This window comes from Pollachius pollachius (assembly GCF_949987615.1).
Source record: "Pollachius pollachius genome assembly, chromosome: 6".
Lineage (NCBI taxonomy): Eukaryota > Metazoa > Chordata > Actinopteri > Gadiformes > Gadidae > Pollachius > Pollachius pollachius.
This window is the reverse complement of record NC_136939.1, coordinates 7450687-7475501: the sequence shown is the minus strand read 5'-3', so window position 1 is coordinate 7475501 and position 24815 is coordinate 7450687. Positions and strand designations below refer to the sequence as shown.

General features: G+C 46.9%; 2 protein-coding genes across 2 annotated transcripts in view; both read right to left on the bottom strand.

The window, feature by feature from the left end:
• Window positions 1–219: 219 nt before the first annotated feature.
• On the bottom strand, window positions 220–10514 carry srms (src-related kinase lacking C-terminal regulatory tyrosine and N-terminal myristylation sites). The gene is made up of 8 exons (XM_079738454.1): window positions 9806–10514; window positions 8697–8818; window positions 7358–7524; window positions 4838–4985; window positions 3942–4100; window positions 2646–2827; window positions 2062–2218; window positions 220–1065 (listed from the first exon to the last, which is right to left on the bottom strand). Exons 1-8 carry the CDS (start codon window positions 10183–10185, stop codon window positions 866–868), a joined length of 1515 nt encoding a protein of 504 aa, XP_079594580.1. The 5' UTR covers window positions 10186–10514; the 3' UTR covers window positions 220–865.
• A 6555-nt stretch (window positions 10515–17069) lies between these two features.
• LOC307076575 (nucleolar protein 4-like) overlaps window positions 17070–24815 on the bottom strand; it is a 62582-nt gene continuing 54836 nt past the window's right edge. Inside the window, 7 exon segments of the mRNA XM_079737617.1 lie at window positions 17070–20135; window positions 20284–20527; window positions 21231–21344; window positions 21600–21788; window positions 22147–22341; window positions 22890–23153; window positions 23155–23351. Coding sequence (XP_079593743.1) covers window positions 19891–20135; window positions 20284–20527; window positions 21231–21344; window positions 21600–21788; window positions 22147–22341; window positions 22890–23153; window positions 23155–23351 — 1448 coding nt within the window. The 3' untranslated portion in view covers window positions 17070–19890.

Here is a 24815-nt window from a genome sequence, read left to right as displayed (position 1 = left end):
TACTAGCCTACAAGACTTTCTGTCAATAAAGAGGGGAACAGGTGTAACAGGATGATCCGGTTGTAGGGCTAAAGCTAATACCTTCGTTAAATTCACCTGGCTGTTTTCATTCACCTGATCTAGCCTACCCCAGAATATATGACTAAAGTTGTGTCATGGCTCAAGTTTCCTTTAGTTCCTTTTACCTTGTTGAATTTCATGCATAGAAAACACCAAAAATGATTAAAATAGATCTTTTTGTCAATTGCATTATTTCAACAATAACATTATCATCCATTCAGCATTCTCTGTGCAATCCGTTTGTACTTTTGTGTGCGTCTCCATTTTTGTAGTCCATGAAGAACAGTCTGTGGTGTAAACGTAGGCACTCTTGTTGCGATTCGGCTCCATATTAGTTGTAAGGATTTACGTTGGCCCGTTCCAGTCCTCAAGTAAAAAGCACGGGCGCTATGGAGCAGTGAACATCCGCGCACACTTCATTATTGCACATTGCCCTGATTCATACGTTACTTCAAAAGCCCAACCTCCGAACATGTACTACATGTGTGTGTGTGTGTGTGTGTGTACACTTATACACTTGGCACTTGTAGAAGCAATACAATATCAAAAAGGACAAAACTGTGTACAAAACTCTTTAGGGTTGGTGTGAAAGTGCTCAGAATGTTCGGCTTGTGTTTCCTTTGAGGCAGTGGTAGGAACCAAAGGAACGTAGGAACCCAAGAAAACGTCTTTCCTCTCTTGGGTCTGCCCTGTTTGTCCCCTCTTCATCATCGTCCCCTCTTCATCGTTGTCCCCCCCTTGGCCTCTCCTTGGTGCAGCGAAACCGACAGGAAGTGAGGTTGCGGTGGGTAAGGTCTGTGGTTCTCTACACTTCGATGGTCTTGAAGTAGATGCGGGCGTAGATTGAGTCCAGCTGGCTGTGCAGGGCGTGGAAGGAGGGCCTCTTGAGGGCCTCGGGGGCCCAGCAGTCCAGCATGATACGGTAGATGTTCTGGGGGCACCGCGTGGGACTGGGCAGGCGGAAGCCCGACGCCAGCAGCTCCAGGACCTCCTTGTTGCTCTTCCCTGGAGGCCGGAGAGGGGCAGAGAGGGACAGGTGGATGTCTACACACTGTTTTTTAAAGCACAAATTTTGAACTTTTTTATGGAAATTAATGTCATGTCGATGACCGGATGACGTAACAATTGTGATTGAGCCTTTGGACCACAGATGTAAGCAAAAAAAAGTAAATAAACTGTCGGTGGTGACAGTTTGTATCCTTGGAATTAAATACCTCCTGTCACCAAAGGTGGCGCCAAAGAGACTAAAACGGATATCTTCAAGATAGCTAGGTTTTCTTGTGGTTATCTACTATTATCTACTTGCTTTTTTTTTTCTCCACAATGTTTTATTAACATTTATAATACCTTGAAAAATACCATTTTACAATAAAACAGCACATCTTAAAGGGAGCTGGGAGGTAACCTTTACCTGGGTGGGAGGTAACCTTTACCTGGGTGGGAGGTAACCTTTAACCTGGGTGGGAGTTAACCTTTACCCTGGGTGGCAGGTAACCTTAACCCTGGGTGGGAGGTAACCTTTAACCTGGGTGGGAGGTAACCTTTATCCTGGGTGGGAGGTAACCTTTACCCTGGGTGGGAGGTAACCTTTACCCTGGGGGGGAGGTAACCTTTACCCTGGGTGGGAGGTAACCTTTACCCTGGGGGGGAGGTAACCTTTACCCTGGGTGGGAGGTAACCTTTACCCTGGGTGGGAGGTAACCTTTACCCTGGGTGGGAGGTAACCTTTACCCTGGGGGGGAGGTAACCTTTAACCTGGGTGGGAGGTAACCTTAACCCTGGGTGAGAGGTAGCCTTAAAGGTCCCATGACATGCCACTAGGTATGGGCTGATTAGCCGTTACAAGCCGTTTTGGAAATCTGTCCCTTATGACATCACAGGTGGGCGTGTCCACCTAGATGTGTGCTGAACTCAGATTTCCACAACGGCTTGTAGCGGCTAATCAACCCACACCTGGTGGCATGTCATGGGACCTTAAACCCAGGGCAGGTGGTAACCTACCATCGTAAGGCATCTTCCCTCGTGACATCATCTCGTACAGCAGAACGCCAAACGACCAGACGTCAGACTTGACGGAGAAGCGCTGGTGGAGCGCGGCCTCCGGCGCCGTCCAGCGCACGGGGATCTTGGTGCTGCGGCTGGCGGTGTACACGCTGTCCTAAGGGGGGGGGGTCAATGGTCAATGGTTAATAGACTGCATCTATATAGCGCCTTTCTAACCAGTGGCCACTCAAAGCGCTTTATGATTATTGCCTAACATTCACACACACATTCACACACCGACGGCGGAATCAACCATGCAGGGCGACAGCCAGCTCGTCGGGAGAAGCTATGGTGAGCTATGCTGTGGTGCTATGGTGAGCTAAGCTAGGGTGTCTTGCTCAGGGACACCTCGGGGATCGAACTAGCAACCTTCCGGTTACAAGTCAACCTGCTCTACCTCCTTAGCCACCGTCGCCGCGTGTGCACACGCACGCACGCACGCACGCACGCACGCACGCACGCACGCACGGTCAAAGGTCATAGCAGGGCAGGAGAGGAGCATCGGGGCTTTCCGAGCATGACGACTACGAGTGACGTATCACCTTGATGATGCGGGCCAGTCCGAAGTCGGCCACCTTGCAGACCAGGTCCTCGGCCACCAGGATGTTCCTGGCCGCCAGGTCCCGGTGCACGATGTGGCGGTCCTCCAGGTAGGCCATGCCCTCAGCCACCTGGCTGCCCATGTAGATCAGGTGGGCCGACTTCAGCACCTGGCCCTCTGGAGCTACACACACACACACATAACAGACAGACACGTGCGCAGAACACACACACACACACACACACACACACACACAAGTAAGGCCCGGGATATTCTTGCACCATCATCAAAGTGACATTGTCACTGCAGCACAAAGATAGAAGGAAGCCCAGGCCTTACATGTTTGACAGAAAAGGCGATGTGTGTTTGCGCTCGAACACGCTGTGATAATGGGGTTAAACCCTTATGTCAACACCCTCCTGATAGGGCTTTCACAATGGCTGCCGTTGTGATTGTAGTGACATTGAAACCTACATAGAAACAACATGCAGTAGAATGCCTTCTAGGCTGAATAACACCACCAGCATGGAAGGGTGAGAGAGAGGCAGTGTCCTGGTCCGTTTCATAGACATAGACTACATTGTGCATAGACTACAACACATTCAATTATTAATATGTTACCTTTCCGTCTCGAATGACGCATGCCTATCGTTCCATCTGACCTGGATACTCCTGTCTCCGTCTTCCTCTGATTCTAAGTGGACTATTGTTCGCTGCATGCATCTGTGTGTGTGATACTCCTGTCTCTGTCTTCCTCTGGCTGTTAATACAAATAATAACAATAATAATATGTTCCTTTTCATATTATAAGTGGATTGTTCGGTGCGTTCCTGCGTGCGTGCGTGCGTGCCCCCCTTTGGCTGTTAATGTTGTCTTTCCTAAACCTGGACCTAATATGTTAGTTTTCAATATTCTAAATGGTCAATTCTTCCCTGCTTGCGTGTCTGTTTTTTGCGTGTGTGGGTGTTGCCCTGCATGTGAGGGTGTTTGCAGGCACGTGTGTCTGTACGTGTGTGCGTATATCTGTGTGCACGCGTGTGTGTGTGCGGGTGTTTGCATGCGTGTTTGTCTGTACGTGAGTGCGTATATCTGTGCGCGCGCGTGTGTGTGAGTATATGCGTGCGTGCGTGCGTGCGTGCGTGCGTGCGTGCGTGCGTGCGTGCGTGCGTGCGTGCGTGCGTGCGTGCGTGCGTGCGTGTTTCCCTCTGGCTGTTGATATTGTCTTTCCAAAACATGAACCTAATACGTAACTTTTTCATGTTGCAAGTGGACTGTTGTGTGTGTACGTGTGACTCACAGGCCAGGTAGGCCTTGAGGCTGCCCTTGGACATGAGCTCGGTGACGATGTAGACGGGCTCCCCCCTGGAGCACAGCGCCAGCAGCTGGATCAGCTTGGGGTGGTGGAGGCTCTTCAGCGCCTGCACCTCCTTCACAAACTCATCCTGCTTGGTGTCCTCTGGGAGGGGGGGCAGGCGGGGGGGAGGGGAGGTATATCAGTTAGTAATGTTCATCATGGCTGCGGTCTGTCCGGTGAAGGGCAGATGAACGCTGCGTTCAATGTCGTTGTCCGTACATAAATCCCTCTGGGGGGGTGGTCTATGTACATGGTGTGTAATATGACCTTTACAGTTCTAATTGGTGAGGTCACTCCAAAGCTCTTGCAACTGTGTTATTAAGTCGACTAATTTGGAAACACTGAAGCATTTATAAGACGATGTAGGACTAAAATACAAAATTCTTCTTGAAAATTAAAGCGTAACAATAAGAAGTATTATTTATTCATGTTTGTTCATTTTCCTAGCTAGCCTTTGTTGGGCATTTCTAATTACAGCTGGTGAACTTAAGGGGCCAGTAATAAACAAAACGCTGGGAAACGCTGCCCTAATGGTACACAACGGCGCGCCATGAAGATGGCATCCTTCACGACGGGGGAGGAACACTGTCTGATGCAGATCCCACGCATCCCAAACATCGATCCATCTCACTACCACCCTCTCTCCAGCCCCTGAAGGTCAAGGGGTGTGTGTGTGTGTGTGTGTGTGTGTGTGTGTGTGTGTGTGTGTGTGTGTGTGTGTGTGTGTGTGTGTGTGTGTGTGTGTGTGTGTGTGTGTGTGTGTGTGTGTGTGTGTGTGTATGTATGTATGTATGTATGTACGTATGTATGTATGTATGTGTGTGCGTGTGCGTGCGTACCTTGTTTGAGCATCTTGATGGCTACCTTCCTGTGCTCCGTGGTCCAGGTGGCCTCCCACACCGCTCCGAAGTGGCCCTCTCCCAGCTTCCGGTGCAGCTGGAACTCTTCTCTGGGGCGCTCCCAGGGCTCCATGTCAAACAGCTCCCGCTGCACAGGGACCACAGGGGAAGGGTCACACAGCAGCACAGCAGCTCTCCAAGCCCTTTCTAAGCCTCCCCAGCCCTCCGAGGCAGACCCTTTACACACCGCCTCACAGATGAAACTGTGTTAACAGGGAGATTGTAGCGGTTTAAACTGGAGTGTTTTTAACTGATGGAGTGCTTTGGCCTCGGGTTGGAAGAGTCGTTTCCTATTTTAGACATAGATTAAATAATTATAGATTATATAATTAATTAAGTGAAAAAGCATAAATTAATAGAGTCGCTGTGCAATGATTGCATTAAAGAGTATGACGATTTAAATCACAATATAAAAAATGGAGAAAAGAGTATCATTCACGCAACATGTTTGAGATTTGATTTGTACTGGTTTTGAAAACCAGAATGAATGACTTGTGGGTAAAATAAAGAAATGGGTGAGATCATCAAACTTAAAATCAAATACTTTATTAAAATATAATCTGGTTCCTCAATGAAAACCAAGTAAAAGAACCAAGTGCTTTAATTTATACAAAACATGTTGATCATAGGTAGGTATAATTTATCAGCATAAATGATCAATATCAAGTCAACAAGGAAATCAAATGGAAAAAGGTACGGTTTCAATAATCTTGATTCCATACATGAGAATAACATAAAGATATTTGAACAGCCACAGTCTCTACATGATCCCAGAGATAAACTCAGATATCTTTACTCCCAACCTAAATTACTGTCTTTAGTTGGGAGGTTGCTGGTCTGAGAGCAGCACCACTGTGTGACTAACCGTCACGCCAACGCAAGTTAAATAAGGTTAGAATCAATACCAGAGACTGTGTGGGATTCGCTTAAAATAGACAGCATTGAGGTTCTCTAACCTTCCATTTTCACCTACCATTTTCACGGATTCACGTAAAACGCTTGCATCCTTCTTTATCAGCTACAAAAGAGTTCCTGTTCCTAATATATCTTTGTTTTACTTCACGACAAGTGAAACATCAACTCTTGTGTCAATTCTTTGGAATTAGTGGCACAACGTGATGGAAATAAAAAGGCTCCATATTAATGGCAATAGGCTGAATAATTTATCGCAAGGGATATTTAAACATGAATAAGCTATTGAAATGTATCTGTGTTATATTTCGACTGATTCGGCCATTTTCATGATCGTGGCAGTCTCGAATAACAGACTCATCACTTACACTGGCATAAAAGCATTAACATTTTTTTGGAATTAAATGGATTGATGACACTACAAAACGGGGTTCAAAATACATCTACGCTCGGGTACTGTCTGCTTATACAGTCTTGTGTGTCTGCTTATACATTCTCGTTTATCTGCGTGTGCATGCGCTTGCGTGTGTGTGACAGGGACATCATTAATACGTTTACCATCACTGCAGTGCATCATTTCTGTGTGTGTATTTTATGCATCTATTTACTTTATGCATACGTTTCAATTAAAGGCTTCTCTTTATTTGCATACGTGTACCAGAAGTGTCCGCCCTTAGGAGCATGCAGATATGTCTGCTGCCCAAGTGTGGAGGAGCACTGTAGCCGTGGTCTACGGTGCCTGTGGGAGTATCAGTAGGGGCCATCAGATGCAGGAGTCCTTGTATGTGTTTTAAACCACAGAGTTTGCATCCATAAGCATGTGGGGGGACATGGATATATGTGATGTCAAGATTTGCATCTTAAAAGGGTGCAAAGCTCTGCTGTCTCGTGTTATGTTAGTAACACATGTTCACGGTTACTTTAACTTAGAGAGCATATCATGGTCTCATGTTCTCACCAATTGTAGTATTTGGAAGAGGGAACAAGTAGTCAGACTACTTAATTGATCCAAGGGAAAACTATTATATTGTAATAGTCTTGCTCAATTGTAAATATAACCTCCACTGCTCTGTATTTCATTGTTTTTTCTGCTCTCACTGTTTAAAGTTACAGTTCTGTGTTGCTAGGGTACAGGCTTACGTTATAGACCAATGAGAGCTGTTGGCAGAAGACGACGGTAGACACGGCACTGTGCACACGTGTCGCTACGTAACCTGCCGGAAGCTACCATTACCCAGAACCCCCTTCTGCTCATCACCGTGCAAACACCAAAGTTTCAGTAGAGCTTGACTTGTTTGTGTGTGTACATGTGTGTTGACAAAGGGCTTGTCCATGGCCTCAGAGCAAGGTTACCAATCTCCCCTGGTAGGAAAGAGAGAAGAGGAGGAATCACCAAGATTTCCCGGACCATTTCGCCGGGCTTGTGTATGCGTTATGCGTGTGTGCGTGCGTGTGCATGTGTGTATGTGTATGTGCGCGTGCCTGTGTTATGTGAGTGCGTGGACGCGTATACGTGTGAGGGCGTGCGGGTGTGCGCGTGTATCCTACCTGCTGGGCGCAGGGCAGGCCCAGAGGCACCCCCAGGCTACGGGAGTTGTTCTGGTAGTAGTTGATCAGCTCTCCCAGCGTGCCGAAGGACAGCTTGTCGGACACAAAGTAGGCCCCGATGGAGGAGCGCTGGATCCGGAAGTGGTACACCTTGCCCTCGCTCCGGGCTGCACAGGGATGAGGATATGAATATGAATAATATGAATATGACTATATTAATATTGAACCTTCCATTGAGACTATGCAGCTCAAAGTGCTGTGATGCCTCAGCACAAACGTAACACAAAATAACGAACAACTTTCAAATAAATGTAATAATACAGAAAAAGTTGAAAGAGTAGGAAATAAAAACTATTAGTAATTATATGCCATCTTTGTAGGCTTGTATTAAGCCGAGTCGACCTCTCTGATAGCTTTTGGCTGGAGGTTCTACAGCGATGGCGTGTAGCGGATGATGACGGCTGTCTTGATTTTATTTGGCGAACCTTCATGCCTACAACCCTGGATTTGTCTGTAAGGTGTTCAAGACTGAGAGGTGTGCTTGCTACACGCTAGCCCAATACATAACATTCAGCAGTCAGTAGAGTGGGTGGTAACGTGTTTGTGGGCAGCAACATGTTTCAGGGCTGGCAGCCACCCATAATAAGTACATTGCGGACAAACTTGTTTGATACTCGATGTGGTTTCTTGTTTGATGGCTGAGCGTCCATTAGAGCATCAGTGCTGAAATACGTTTGGTGATGGTGCGCTTGATTTCTTTTTACTCGCTAAAAATATCTTCTGCAAAAAGAACCAGCTTTAGTGTGTGTTTGTCTCTTGCTACTAGAGAGGCATGGACTGGAATAACATTACCAGCACACTCATTTTCCTTCTCTATTTCCACTTGCATCCCCCCCCCCCACACACACACACACACACACACACACACCTCTATTTATACGTAGCGTCCCCCATTGTTCACCCACCCCCCGGCCCCACACACACACATGCGTCTGATAATGCATATTTTAAAAGCAACTCTGCAGAAAATGTCGAACAGCCTGTCTTCTCCATGGGAGAGCGGGCGAGATAGGGCGAGAGAGAGGCGGTAGGAGAGCAAAGAATAGGCCTCGGGTAAGGCCAAAATAAGTAGGCGACGGGAATAATGGAGGGGACAGGATGAGAAATGTGAGTGCATCAAAACAACAGAACACTGGATGACGTGAAAGATGGCGCAGTTTAAAAGTTGACAGGAGTGCGTTGAGGGAGAAGGCTAACAATGAACAACAGGATTGGGGGGGGTGATGGATGACAGGGGTTTATGGGGAAGGGGGCGGGACATGTACCCACCGTCACTCACCTGAGATGGTGTACTCGTCGCTATGGCTCTCACTGATTCGCACCAGAAAAGAGCCATCTTGGTTCTGAGAGGCCAAAAGAAGGGTTTCCGCTTTCCCACGATTAATGTTGCCATAATACCACCTGAACGGCGAGAGAAAAAAAAAAGATTTAACCAGACGATACTGATGAGTGCATGCTTTGACATGGACAGAGGCCTACATGGAAACAGCAGAGGGTTTTCACGTGGGAGAGGCGAAAACGGTTCTAGCCAGCTCTCTAGTTTCAGCCACCATTGTGATAATAGTGATACTGGATACATTATATGTTAGTAGTCGGCTATCCTGTGAACACTGGTAAATTAAAGCAGAATCTGACCACGGCCTGAAGTCAAAGTTCAAATTAACCCTTATTTACTCTTATTGAGGCGAGACGCGCCTCATTCTCGCTCTGGCCCGTTTCCACAGTGGTCAAGTTTCACTGAAACCCACAAGGTGCGGGCTGCTTTTAATGGCGATATCACAATGTGTTTGATAGTTTAACATTTACTCTTTATAAGAATATGTCTACTGACCACTACTGAAGCCTATTCTTTGTTGAATCATTCTATTTAAATACCTCAATATTTCTTCTTCAATAGTCTATTATGACAAACTCAGTAACGACGCCACTGTAACAATGACACACTCGCAGGTGTGCTATGATGAAGAAACCACAGCTCCAATTAGTGAAATGATTATTGATACAGTTGCGTCTGTCGCCAAGATGACTGTGTGTGGAATAGTCCAGTGAGACTGTCCAGGAGTCTTTGTGGTTGATTAAAACAGTGTGTGTCAGCAGTTCCACCCGAGATACAGGTAGGGCAGACTTGAAAAGAACAGGCAAACACGGAGAACCGATACCAGGCCTACAACTCATAACCGATAAGATGATTGTAATCACAATAGACGAGAGACAGACTTTGCACCGCAGATCTCCTAGTGATAAGAAGAGATCCCCTGTGGTGATAAAAAGAGATCTCCTGTGGTGATAAGAAGACCCCCACAGGAGACCACGGTGGTCACGCGCGTCGAGGCGCACAGTGCGCAGGGAGACGCAGCTGCCAGGAGTCAAGTCCACACCGACACTCACTTGTGTTTGGCAAACTCGTCCTGGAGGATGGCCACGTAATTGGCAGGGACCAACCCGGACTCCAGAGAACCGGTGAGCTTCTTGGCAAGCACGTAGTCCCCCCGTTTCTCGATCACAGAGAGTTTATCGCCCTCTTTCACCGTTAGCTCCTCTTCGCTGCGGGCTTCGAAGTCGAACAGCGCCGCGTACAACTGCACCGGCCGCTTCTTGGGCGACGGGACGCTGATGTCACCTGAGATGGTCCGGATCTCCGCGGGACGTCGCGTCGCGCCGGTGTCGTTGTCGTTGATGGCCACGTTTGGGTAATGGAATTCCGGCCATATACAGTTCCACATACAGCCTAGACATGGCATACAGGTGCGACAGCAGTCCTCCATCATAGAGCATCAAGGACCCCCTACACAGGCACCCGGTTTTATGTGGTTTAAACAAAAATAGAGTGCGAGTACAACAAGCGGTTCGCTGTCGCCCCAGCCCTGGAGAGAAAAAAGCGATCAAGGCTAGTCACGACCGTCCTCCTCTCCACTCGTTACCTCTTCTTGTGTCGGACGGCAGTGCACCGCCAGCAGTGGCTCGGTGGAAAAGCGAGAGGAACTGGTTTTTGGGGGGTTGAGCTCATGGCTTAACGCTCCGCGGCCGCGGGAGTCTTGCGGCTGTGGGAATGCGGAAACGACGCGGGACAGGAGTCGCTGCGGGTCGCACACGATTCGGCCTCACGAACCCCCCCCCCCCCCCTCCAAAAAAAAATATAGCAGCGTTTAAACATTGACCACAAGACCTCCGCAACATTTCAATCCATTCAAATCTACTGCGGTTAAACGTATTTTTGCTTTCAGGTCTACTTCCACACAAAATGAAAGTTAAAGACAAGGTGGATGCGGGGTAGAACCGCTAAAAGTTGTGTTGTGGTTTGGCGTCTTCCGCCGTGGATGCACCTGCGCATTCCTCACGCGCTCCTCACGGGAAGGCGGATACAGTTGCTACCGAGTGTGTGTGTGGGGGGTGTGACTATTTGTCACAGAGTCAAGTCAAAGTACAGAGTAATACAACGGTATGGCAGGAGTGTCTTTAGGAGTGGCGGAAACCTATCCATTCATACCAATCAGATTACACGTCATTCCAATAAAATACACACTCTCATTTGGCTACTATGCATTTTTTTTAAAACATCACTGAAGTATGTGTATTCTTGCAATTTAGTAGAATAAACCCCCTCCCTGTCTTCTTTATTTATATGTTCACCTGTTTTCAGGTTAGGCATCCCCCCCCCCTAAAAAACAGATATTCTCAGTGCATTTCAGTCATGAACAGCTGACGAATTGCTAAGGCTTTTGTCACAAATAACACACAAGTGATATCTGTCCTTCGGTTTGTAAGCTGAAAGCGTGACTGATAAGAAAACAATGGAAGGCCAACTCCTATGGCTCGGATCTCACAGGTGTGTGGTTGCTTGGAATTATAATACAGCCTTATAACTTATAATTTGTAAGGTATATCTTTTGCTTCAAATGAGTTTTTCAACATCAAATGCCCACTCAATCAAGTGATAATGTTAAATGTCCCACTACATTTATTTGTAGTTAAATGTTACTTATTCAATGTTTATACTTTTTTTGCGCAACCCAATAAGCGGTGAGGCTGAATATGCAGTATTTGTTGTCATACCCATTTCTCTGGGACCAATATTAATAGAAAAATATATTTATAGATACCATGATGAATAACCTGTCAGTCATTTCAATTCAAATAGTCAGTGAGGTGAGGTATTTTAACAGTGACACCCAAGATAGTTCCTTATCCTAACCCTCTCAAAACATCTCCTAACCCTGTCAAAACTCCTGACCAAAACCCTGGAGACACCTCCTACCCCTTCTCAAAACACCTGACCAAAACCCTGGGAAAACCCTCTAAAAACATCGGACCTAAACCATGGCGACATCTCCTTAACCTAACCCTCTCAAAACACCTGACCTAAACCCTGCAGACATCTCCTAACCCTCTCAAAACACCTGACCTAAACCCTTGAGACACCTCCTAACCCTAACCCCCTCAAAACACCTCCTAACCCTCACAACACCTCCTAGCCCTAGCAATAACTCCTTACCCTAACCAGCGACACCTTCTAGCCCTAATGACATCTCCTAAGCCTAGCAACTGGGGTAGGTTGAAGGACCCGCCGGGCTGCTGTATTCTGGATGAGCTGCAGAGGACGAATGGCTAATGCAGGCAGACCAGCCAGTAGGGAGTTCAGTAGTCTAAACCCAAGATGGCAAGAGCCTGGACCAAAACTTGCATGGCCTTCTGAGGGAGGATGAGCCGGTCGTCAGTGTCACACCCAGGGTCCTTGACATCCGCACCTCAGGCACCACAGAGTTGTCAATATTGATGAAGTGGCTGTGGATGGGCGATGCCTTCCCTGGAAGGGAGATAAGTGCAGTCTTATACAGATTGAGTTTCAGGTGGTGTGACAAATAACCTAACGCTAGAATTTAAACCAAAACATCAAAACCCAACCAATTGGAATCTGTAAATACTAGAACTGAAAGCCAAACCATCAAACCTAACCAATAAGAACCCCTTACTTTAACCCTAGAACCAAAAACAAAGCTCTAAAACCCAACCTATTGGGTCCCCTTACCCAAGTCTTCACAACGTCTTCTCAAGCCAACCCTTCGTGACACCACCTGGTGTTCTAGTGCAACTAGAGTACATTTGACCAACAAGAACTGATATACAACACACAACCCAACCCTCATGACTCCTACTAAGGGAAGGACCATCTAAACACAGCATTTTTCCCTTAATCCATCACATGTTGGTGGTTTCTGAGTGAACTGGAGAATCTCTGGAATTTGTTTCCATTATAAAGTCCTAAAGAAAACGATTTGTTTGTCTTAGTGTGGTCAGAAGTGATTATCCAAGGTACAAAATCACAAACGTGTAAATCTGTTGATAGATAGCACACAGTTTTATTAGTATAATTAGCTTTGTGACGCACAACTTGGGAGAGAAACAAAAAAAAACAAAAATGGTCACATCTTTTTTTTAAGTCTGGAAAGATTTCAGCCTAGCAGTGACATCACATGAAAATAAGAAGCTTCATTTTCAATAATTGGTTGGTTGTCATTGATCAGTGATATGTTCTTGTCCTACTTTGCCCATACTGTTCACAAGTAGACAACAAAAAAAAAATCGAGAATTCGTATTTTTAACATCTTTTTTTTTTGTTGGTAGCTTCACATATATATTAACACTTTTCTAAAGAATCAAAATATTTATCCACAGGTACTGGAAAAAGGTATCCACTGTTATATAGAATCATAAACACAATACATTTATAAAAAAAGAATCCGTTATAATTTATATGGTATCAAAGAGGGCGGGAAATGGGCTGTGTTTTACAAAAGTGATGTCCTATTATTTCCTGAGGTTGATTTTCATCTTCTGCAGATTAAAGTTGAGCTAAATATACTAATAGACTAAGGAGACCCAATGAGGGTCAAACAATGGCTTATCATTCACTGAGGATTTAGTTCCAATGGGTTGTGGAAACACCAGCTGTTACCCCACATTGACTTGCTTAGGCTAGCTGAGAGGTTTAAGGTCACCCCCTAGAGCCAAACCAACACACTTTTTGACATCCGGCTCAAACAATCATAGTTTTTAAAGGGGAACTTTGTCATTTTGAAACTTTGTTGCCTTTTGGAAAAACAAATGAAAACAATGCAAGTGACCCAAAACAATTATGATTGAAACAATACAACAACCAACAAACGTGTGAGTTGGTTTGTCGTCTTCATACTTTGACGTAAACCACTAGCTTTGCCTACGATACATTTTGGTTTACCAACATAAACCACAAGGTCTTCACAACAAATGCTGGCTAAATGATAAGACATTTATGAACTTTGCAACAAAAAGTTGAACTTCAGAAAGAAATGTTCAATACAAGTAATTGGCCAGGATCCACAAATGTCAAGGTACCCCTTTGGCAATAGGCTTCGTTCTACAATGGTGATAAGCACATTTAGACAGAGTCCCATTTCCCTTTAATATGCAAGGAAGGAGTTGGACCATAACACAGGAGGGGAAACACGGAGAGAGGAGGATGAGAAGAAAGAGTTGACATGGACAATGGAAAGAAACTCAACCTTAAAAGAATTGCACAAATCTGTACATGTAAACATCACACTTTCACTGAGTAAAATCATGAGGAGATATAGCTGAGCCATTGGTCGAACTGGAACGAGCCCAGACGGTCGGTTTGAGGAGAACATTGGGTAACAGTGACGGACAAAGAAGACAACTTAAAAAAAAAAGAACAGGAATTGCTATCAACAAAATAAACAGGAATACAAAGCACCACAATAAAATAAAATATAAAAATAAAAACGGTAAAACAGTGGCTTGGGTGGCCATTTTGGATTTTGACAGTAGTAGCTATACATCACACCCTGATAGAAAAATAAAAAAGCTTAGGATTCTACTCCTCTCTTGTTTTTTTATTTTTCATTTATTTTTTTGTTTTATATGTATGCAGAAAGCTGTGCATTCGACGACAAAGACAATGTGTTTCCAGAAGTGTTATCGCTTGTTAGCTTGGGGGGGGAAGGGCCCGACCAGCATCACTGCTCCTTTTGCTTCTCGTCCGAGCTCAAGACACCGGGACTAAAGCTTTACCGTTCAGACATGGAGGAATGAAGGCGAGAACTTCACCCGGATCCTCTGAAATGTACATGTACTCTGCGTCTGATTCAGCCATCCATGTGAGGAACGCTTTGAGCTCTGGGGGCTGAGTTTCCCCTGTTTGCTCCCAGACTGAGACTTCCTAATGTCACCACCTTACGAGACCGAAGATCATTTGTGTTTGAGCGAGAGATGTGGAGAAATAGAACACACCAAACATGAGGTCATTATGTGAAAAGGCACAATGTACGAGCGAGCTATGATTCCCGTCACGCGTCTCCCATATCCCTTGTTTTATTAACAGTACGTGTTTATGGCAAGAGCTGACCACTGGCTGTTGTGACCGTTGCACCAGACACGATTAGAACAGGTTAGAACCATCAGTTGGCATCTGGTGGAGGATCGGGACCACCCAGAGGAAACCCAGCACACGTTGGCTAGGGGAGGGTTAGGTAAGCAGTGGTCAGTACTGGGTTCGGGTTAGGTAAGCAGTGATACTGGTCAGTACTGGTACAGGTGGTCCGAACGCTCAGCACAGACACAGTGAGGTGTTGGTGAGTATAGATTCCAAAAAAAACACTTCACTTGCTTCACTACAAAATATATATTTTTTGTAAAATATTAAGAACAAAAAAAACATTAATAATATAATTATATTCAAAATCGAAACCAGATAAAAATGTCTGTTGGCCTGTTGTGAGGTTCTTGATGAGTCAGTGGAAGGATGGCTGTTATGGATAACATACTCAGAAGAACTGTACAAGAGCTGCACACAGACAAGGAATGGATTTAACCAGTGAGCAAATTACACATATCCAAAGATTGTCATTTGCCATTTTCTCTTTTAAAAAGTAGTAAGTGTTGAAGCTGGGGAGCAACTCTGAACCCAAAAGAATTGGAAACCCTTGACAAGATGTCTTAATGTCAGAAACATAGCGACCAATAGAAGGGCCCCAAAACAGGTAAGCCCCGCCTTTCTGCCTTCCCAGACCCAATCGGGTCTGGGATACTCCAGGGTTTATTACTCGTGGCCTAATAAGCTATAAATCAGGAATTACCGAGTGTATGAGCATCCACTCCACTCAAACCATAAATTAAATAAATATGACTGTAGAAAACTGTCCGTACAATAATCTGCCGATATGCCCCCCAACATTCCCTAATCACACTCAGAAAACTGAGATCCACTTGTTTTCAGGGTGGACTCAACTAGAGGGAATTTAGTCTTTGCTGTCAGGCGGTTGTTGTCAAAATGCTGATTAATGACAGTTCAGTCTACACACCCTCTCAATGTGGTGAGCGGGAGGGCCTTTTTGTATGGCATCCTTCAGATTCTTTCTTCTTGAGATGGACGTCAGGGTTAGGGGGAGCTTTAGCAAGTTGAGCTCTGAGCTGCTCTGTCGAGAATGCAAACGGGAACCAAACACTGAAGCCAAGCCTCTGGGACAACACCATCTGTGACGGAGCCCATCCCACCCAGTACTTCCTGACCGTGTTATAGCAGCAGAACCAGCCGTGCAAGCCCGGCTTGCTATAAAGGAAGCTGAGAACTCCCATGATATGGAGTCTGCTCCCACTGGTGATCACAGGGACTCCGAGCCAAGGTTAGGGTATAGCTTCCAAGTTATGAACTGATGAACTGAAACTGAATTGAGCCTGAGGGAGAGGTAGAGTGGACTGCTGAGACACTTAGTTACTGATCTGTCGTGAGACAGCTGAGATACGACACCTGGTCAGCCATACATCGGGGAGAAACAACTTTATATTCCAAGCAGGGCGGGGGGAATTCACTTTAGTTGAGGAAGGTTTATAGCTCTCAAAATAAATAACAAATACTTTCTTAGGGACAATTTTCAATGGAGGGTCAAATACAAGTCAGGCTAATAAATAACAATCGTGGACCGGGAATAAATCGATTGTCAATTTCTTGTGTGTTACGGATTCCAAACATTGGTCTGCAGTGACACCATAGACCACTGCCTTCCTCCTCCAATGGGGAAGGAGTTTGACTCCTCCGGTTGGCTTGTTCATTTTGTTTTGCATATTTGTTCGTGATTTTTCTTTCTCGTTTGCTAATCAGGCTATCTCTTCAAACCAACCGGCCGACAAAAGCAATCCTTACACTCGCTAGACTAAGCAAAGGACAATTCAAATGAAATAAAACAATGCCTGATTCTACACCTAACACACATCATTCCATACATGAAGTGGTTTACATTTATTTTTGTATTTTTACATTTCAATCAATAGATGGCCTTGTTGGGGTATTACCATATTAATGTGAATGAGTATGGCTTGGTTTGTGGTTCCAGTGCGATGCAGACCTCCCCCTCTCCCCCACTGAGGCGTGCTGATCTCCTCGTCCCAGGCTGTGAATGCTATGATTATCAACTGCATTGCAACAAAAATATCCCTGCAACATCTCCTCATCCTGGGTGTCGACAAGCATCAGCTCTGCAGTGCATTTTAGGGGTTCAACCCCCCCTCCCCTCTGGCCCCTTGCCCCCACCCCCACCCACCCCCACATTCCCATAACACCCCCAGAATCACAGATGACTGTGTATCCTGTGAGGTTTACTGTGACGCAAGGACCCGCCCAGCCCAACTGAGTAAGGTGAAAGTAGATGATGCACAGTTAAACGGGAGCAGCCTATGGGGGAAAGCAGGTCGCATTTGATCATTATTCTTCTCTTTTTTACTCATTTGAACTCCTATTTCTTTTTGAACAACACTAATAAACTGACGCATGGGGAGACGGAACCAAAAACACACTCAGGTCCTGCTGGGATCATGAGAGCCCTCTTCACTGATGTCCACCAACGAAACAGCCCAACAACCCGCCAACAAAGTTAAGATAGTGATAAAAGGCAAATCAAAATCACAGCCAACCAGAAAGAGCCTGACTATAATTAGACTGAATGCTCTGGACTCAGAACACCAGAGGAACAGCCCTGTCCAATTAGAATCCTACATTATTAAGACGGCAGGAAGTCCTCCACATTACCCATGAATACATTATCGAATGTATACACAGTCAAGAATATTCACTTTTAAATCACCGCAGCCTGTTAGCGTCCTGCTATGTAATCGTTCTGAGTAATGAATGTGGAGAATCCCGATTTTACTTTTCATTGGTGGCGATGAATGATTAGATTGTGTTCCCCATTGAGTCAAATCACACGACTGGAGGTGGTCTGGGTTGTAAGCCCTGCTCTTGGACAGTCAGAAACATAGAGAAATGACAAGAGAAACACTCCCTACAAACAGAGAATCACCATTCAGAAATTAAAAACACAAACAATACCCAAAGGTAAACGAACTGCTCAGACAACAGGAGTTTGTGTTCTTTAAATTGTAATCCAAGTTGAAAAACTCTTGCGAGGTGGCCTGTGTGTGTTTGTGTGTCTGATTTCTTTTTTGCTTTGTACCATTGGTTCTGAGGTCGAGCTTGAGTTTTGGAGGAGGTTGATCGGTTGGTTGGGTTTTGGCTAACAAACGCCCTGCTTGCTTGAGGTTTCAGGTCTATGGCAAAAAGGTCCAGTTCTGTTGAATAGCAGCAGCAACAAGAAGGTTCTTCATTATAATCATTGCAGGGATAAGGATTCTAATAATAATAATAATAATAGGAATGGACAACTAATAAAGTCAGACAGACACAGACCAAACACCTGAACTGAATTGTTCTGGACTGTTACTGTACCGAACAGTCGGACAAGGGAGAACAACGAGAAGGAGGTAAGAGAGGGTTTAGGTCCAGGGGAAAGGGATGGGATAGGTCCAGGGAAAGCGAGAGGGGATTGGGGGTCCCCTCCCTGAGAAACTAGAGATAGAGTGACAGGAATAAAGCAAGAGAGAGAGAGATACATGTTAAACGGTGTTGATGAGGTTTTGTCGGCATTAAAACAAAAACTTTTTAGAAAAGTAAAAGTGGGTGGTAAAGAAGCCACCAGAAAGCAGGTTGTCCCCTTCCAGGATAAAGTCTTTCTTCTACAAAAACCCACTTAGTTTTAGTTCTTCTGAGTCCAGATCTCCAGAAGTCATTTCCGGAAGGGACGGACTCGTTATATACAGCAGCAAGCAAGTAAGCTTGCACAAACAAAAAGTATTTTAAAGACGTTTAAGGTTCGAAGACCGGTTGTTGAAATGCCATCTCTTTTAGACGTTAGTTTTTTGTGCGGTCGTTTTTTTGTTCCAATGAAAAGTATCCTTCAAAAGACATCAGGCGGTGTTAAGAGTTAAGTGGTATCGGGTTGAAAGGTCACGATATACCTGGGCCGTGTGTTGGTATGTACGTGTGTGTGCGTACTTGAAGAGGGAGTTGGCAGACGTGGTCTGAGGTATTTCCTGGCGGTCAACATGGCGTCTTGGATGCATAAGTAAGCAAGTTCCTCCCTGGGTTAAAAAAAAGGCCCGTTGGGTAGATTTGAGGGAAAGGTTTAAGGTGAGTTGTTTGGGAAAGTAAAAAGTGCTATAGGACACAGAGAGCTTATTTACAAGCAACAAAAAGCCCCCAAAACAGTCCTCTTTTTTACCAACCGAAAGATCCGTTCTCTTTTCGTTTCCAGGTTTTTTCCTTGAGCTTTGGCCTGCTCAAAGCAGGCCGGGGGCCTTTGTGGAGTGAGTGCTATCTTTTAGATGGATAAGATAAGCTCAACTGCCTGGCCTCCAGTCGCTGCAGGAGTCAAACCTAAACTGAAATGTTCACCGGGCTACCAAAAAAATCACAAATGAAAACGTTCCAAAAAAAAAAATACAGGTCGTTAAACAAACCGTTTTTTTTAGTAGTACCCGTTCTGGGGAGGGGTCCTTTCTCTCGCGTTGTGATATTAAGACGAGAGGTACGGGACGGCCCCATTCAATCCAAAATACCCTCTGCAGGAACGTGATCCTGATTCCTAAGCGCCTGTTACGAGCCACACGGGGGCAGTGTCGTCGTTCAGAAAGTACACAGTAGTAGCAGGCCCAATATCCCTGCAGGCTGTGGTTTCACTCTCCTCCTCCCCTCTCCTTTCTCTCTCCTCTTCTTCTTCCTTTAAATGTCTTGTCCCGGCGAAGGGTTTGATTGTGAGAAGCTGACCGTACCCTGACCAGGGTTAAGGTGCCTAGGGTCAACTCTAACCCTAACCCTTGGGGCAAGAGAGAGGAAGAGGAGAGGGAAGGAGTAGGATGCCCTCCCAAGTGCTCTCCTTCGGTCCCTTTGCCCCTCCTCCTCAAAACGAGGGCTTTAGGAGGGGTGTGGGGTGGGCGTATCGTACGTTCATCATTGAGGACAAAGAGGGAGCATTGGGAGACAGACATACAGACGGACCAACAATATAAAGGTCACAAAACGAACCCGTAGGGAGTAGAGGTGTGTGTGCATGTGTGTGTGTGTGTGTGCGCGTGTTTGTGTCAGTGGGTCAGTTTTGCTGCAGAATCAAGTTCTCCAGTTCATCTGCCGACCGCAGCAGGAAGGCGGCAGACTCCCTGTAGCCGGCGATCAGCTGACGCACAGCCGTGATCTCTGGTTGGCTGAGCTGGGTGGAAGCCCCGCCCGCTCCTCCTCCTCCTCCATTGGCCCGTCCAGCCAAGCTGTTATGGGTGGAGCCGCTGGAGGAGGAAGTGAGGCTGGAGGCCACGGGTTTCATGCTGAGGTCAGTAGGACCTAGGAGCAAGAGAGAAATACGCGTCAGGGATTTCGAACATAGCTCTCTGAACCCGTTCCCCAGGGTCTATCTCTCTCTTCGTTCGTCCCTCCCCCCCCCCCCCCCCCCCCACTCCCTCCTTCTTCCCCTCCCCCTCTCCCTCCTCACCGTTGCTCTGAGTAGCAGTGCTGGTCATCAGGGATACAGGGTGGGGCATGGTGGTACCCAGGGTGGCGTATCCACGGTAACCATAGCCCGCCCCGTTGATATAGAGCTGGGCGTCCTGGGAGGCGAAGGCTGAAGCGGCGAGGGAGAAGGCGGAGTTAGCCATGGAGGCGGAGCTAGTCAGAGAGGCGGGTTCCCGGAGCCCTGCGCTGCCGCCCGCCGGCTTGTCCAGGATGCTCTGCTCGTCCTGGAGGAGAACAAGAAGAACGTCACATACTCTGCACCTCCAGGAGGAGAAGAAGGAAAACTTAACCTATCCTATATCTCCAGAAGGAGATCATAACTAACTCTGTACTTCCCGGAGGAGAACATAACATAGGGGGTCTTCACCCCCTGAAGAGGTGAAGGAGATCTTTACCCATCCTGCCCCTCCTGAAGAGAAGGAGATCTTAACATACCCGACACCTCCTCTTAACGCAGCCCAACCAGGACCCTATACTCGACTCTTTAAGTGTATAGGCCCTCCCAGTGTCCCTCAACAGGATGCTCAGGATCAGTGGAGATCAGTGGAGCGGTCCTGAGAGCCCCGAACAGCTCAGCCCAAGACTACTTTGTTACCATTACTGTTGTTGCATAACACGAATACCAACAAGGCCTGTTTGTAAGATGTTGTCCCTGCTATTGCAGACATTGCTCTCACCATAAACAACTTCAAAATCTGATGTAAGAAAACAGCAATACAATTGCCAAATTTATTTAGAACACATAGAGGAATGTGAGCCACACCGTTTTTATATCTAGGTATATGTGGCATTTGATCATCCACATAGTGTCTGAAGTAGACATGACAGAAAGCCAAGGGGAAGAAGAGTTGGTAAAGGTATTATCGCAGGTAACCCAGTGGTGTTCCCCAGGGTCCACCTTGGCGAGATCCTCCAGAGGCTACTTACGTGATAGGCCTCCAGACGCATCCTCTTGGCAGCCTTCCGTGATTCACTCTCGCAGGCGGCCGCCAGGATGTTCTCCGCCATGGCCGAGGTGAGATGCGGGGGTGTGGGGCGAGTCTGGGCACAGCAACGCACACGAGCCAACGCACATTCATCATCAGAACGGGGTTGGGAAACCACCGCCACATGAGGGCAGCAGAGAGCCTTCTATCTGCTGCACACTTCCGAGAGTGAGCGTGAGAGAGAGCGAAAGCTAGCGAGAGGGTCCCTCATCTACCCTGCACACATCCAAGCACCTTCCACACTAAACCCATGCTTCTAGCAAGCGTAACAGTATGTTTGGTGTGACGACACGTTGAACGAGAGACGTACCTCCATCCCGTTCTTCTTCATGCGACGGCAGGATTTGAGGTAGGTGCGGATTCGCTTGCGCGCCCGTTCCTGGAACTCTGGGAACTGGCGGCTGCAGGACTCGATGATGGCCTGGATCTTCTCCTTGGGCTGTTTGGATATGGGGACCATGCGGTCCAGGTTCTCATCCACAAACAGCCGAACAAACATCTGGAACAGCGAGTACAGGAGCAGTGTTGAAGTCACGTCCTAGATGTCGCACAACGGCAACTGATTTGTCCGTATAGAAATAGTCAGTGTAGATATATCTGTAAACACTGAACCACAGGGGGGATTTCACACATTGTACACTATTCATTCACGCAAACAACAAATCAAGTATATAATGCAAAGTCACATTAATTAAATGTGGATCATGGCAGAGCTGAAGAACACGCATAAGACATGAGTGTTTATCTATTGGATGAGCAGTAGTAATGAGGGAGGGGGAGGGGAACCAAGTGTCTGAAGGGGGTCAATCGAAGCCAGTGAGGCCATGCTGGGGGGGGATCCTAACATCCACACTCACATTGAAGGCCTTCAGCCGCTCGGGGTCCACCCCCTCGCTGTCGTTGATCTTGTCGCTGTCCTCGTGGTCGTCATGGTCGTCGTCATCGTCGTCGTTGGGGGCCACCTGGTTGCCATGACGCCCCATCGTCAAGTCCTCGGCGCACAGCTCCGTCTTCACACTGTCGTAGCTGCCTCTCGAGCTGTACTGGGGAGACTACACACACACAAACGAAGACGCATACACACCCACACACAGACACACACACACACACGATAAGTGGCACGTATTGTCAAGTGAATGTGAGGATTGATGTCACCGTTGAAAGAGTAACACTCCTGATGAGATAGAAGATACAGACATGTAGATCAAAATAACTTTATAGATAAGAGAATAATTGCCGCATAAGGGCGGGTAGGGTGTATAGATCGGTGCATGCATGTCCAAGTGTGTGTGTTGTCGTCTAGGTGCTACTGCAAGGCCAGGTCTTTCACTGGGATACAGCCTCAGTCTTTGTAGACATCTGTCTCAACAAAGATCCCTCCCATCCATTCAATCTATTCCTGTACCGTTGCCCCATTGTCTCAGCCCTCTTATTCGATCTACTCGACTATGGCATACGTCCTCTCCACCTAACTTCTGCCTCTCCATTGTTATCACGCTTCCACTCTGCATCCCCTAAAGGCACAGGCACCAAGTGGGCGCGCTTGTGTGTGTGTGTGTGTGTGTGTCGCGTGCGAGCACGTGCGCGGTTTGGCGCTCACCTTCCCCCCGTAGTCCCGGCCGTCGCGGTCCAGCCGCAGGTCGGCCACGTGCGCGTGCGTGTGTGGCGTGCGCGTGCCGTGCGTGTGGTTGGAGTGCGCGTGCGTCAGCGGGGCCAGGCCGGGCTTGCTGGCCAGGGGGTACTTCCTGCGGAGCTCCTCGGGCGCGTCCGGATGGAGGGCGCCCAGCAGGGCGGCGGCGGCGGCGGACACCGTCAGGGGCAGGTGGTTGGCCGGCGGCTGTGGCGCCGCTCGCGGGGCGGGGGGGGTCGCTGAGGTTGATTGGCTGCTGGTCCTCCGACGAGCAAGAGGAGGACGTGGGCGTGCTGAAGTCCAGCGGGGCGGGGCCGCCATTGCCGTTAACGACTTCCATCGCCCTGACAACCGAGCTGTCATTTATGGCGGAGGAGGGCGGGGTCAAGGCAGGGAGGCCGTTCCCGCTGCCACTCTCTGAAGATGAGTCATCTGGAGAGAGAGAGAGAGAGAGAGAGAGAGAGAGAGAGAGAGAGAGAGAGAGAGAGAGAGAGAACCCAAGAAAGAGGTTAGACATTATGGAACAACGATTTGAAGCACTCCATAATGCTTCTGCCATTTTCTATCTCCATTGTTTTGAGTGTAGTGTTTTTGTTGAAGCATTGTCATTAAAACGGATCAAGCACTTCTCCTATCCTCTGAAGTGCAACCATTCATAATGCTGGTGGACACACAACGCACACCTGAAAGGACATTGGAAATCGGAATTCTATGCTGCCCGATCCAGAAAGCTCAGGACTAGGCCTACTTCAAGTCAGAACGAACCTTGAAACCGTTAGCATTATCTCAGCAACCATGGCAACAGGGTTATCACAATGCTCTGCTGTTTGGCTGGTAGCGGACAATCTTACCACAATTAAACCACACTCGGGCTAATCTAGCGAAAAAGTACCGTTTCTGTGGAGTTTTTTTCCCAACTATGTTTTCCTAGGAGCGCCATGCATCATACATACAAATATCAGTCTTCCAATACATACAGCAGTTCGGCTGATAAAACCCAAGGCTGTGGTTCTGACACCAGCAGTACATGCAGGTAGACTTGTTTAGGTAGTGTAGTGTGGTGTAGGTCTCATCAAACAAACCTAATTTAACGTATTACAGAGTAAAACTAAATACATAAAAGCAATCAGTCACAATGATGGGATTATGACAAGGTTTTTTTTAGTACACGGTTATTGATCGGTTATTTATGAATATATTACACTATGTCAGAATTATTATTATTAAGCCATATTGCAAAGAAACTATTTTGGTTCCAGCCCGGTGAATACAGCTTCTGTAATATATTCTGTAGAGTATTCAGAGACGTCAGGGACTTCCTTTATATGCAAGGCCCATGGGAGTATTCAGCAGCATAGGAGGATTTTCCACCGTTTCAAAAGACCGTAGACAAACCTGCAATTGAACTTGAATCTCTCTTGACAGGAACATTTGAAAGAGAATGGCTTTTTGAACATACCAAGCAGGGAGAGTCCTTCGACAAACCCCATTTGTAAAATACACAAGAACACTTTGCTTGGTAAATCCTTTCATTTAAAAACTAGAAAGTTCTTAGGGTGAGGGCAGGTGGGGAAGGCTGGTTCCTCTAAGGTGCATTATGGCTGTGGAGGAAAGCCGGTTGGTGCTATGGGCATGTGGGTTGGTGGGGTAGCTGGGTTCCTCTATGGAGCAATGGGCGTGTGGGTTGGAGGGGTAGCTGGGTTCCTCTATGGTGCTATGGGCGTTGAGGCTAATGGGGAAGGTCCGTTCCTTCATGGAACAGTGTGTCGGATTGCTATCATGAGCTATCATGACAGGCTGACAGAACTCAGTGGGGCTTAGATAAACAGCATACACACATCAACTCTAGCAAAAATGACAGTGTGTGTATACATGCACATAAACATCTGTAAATCG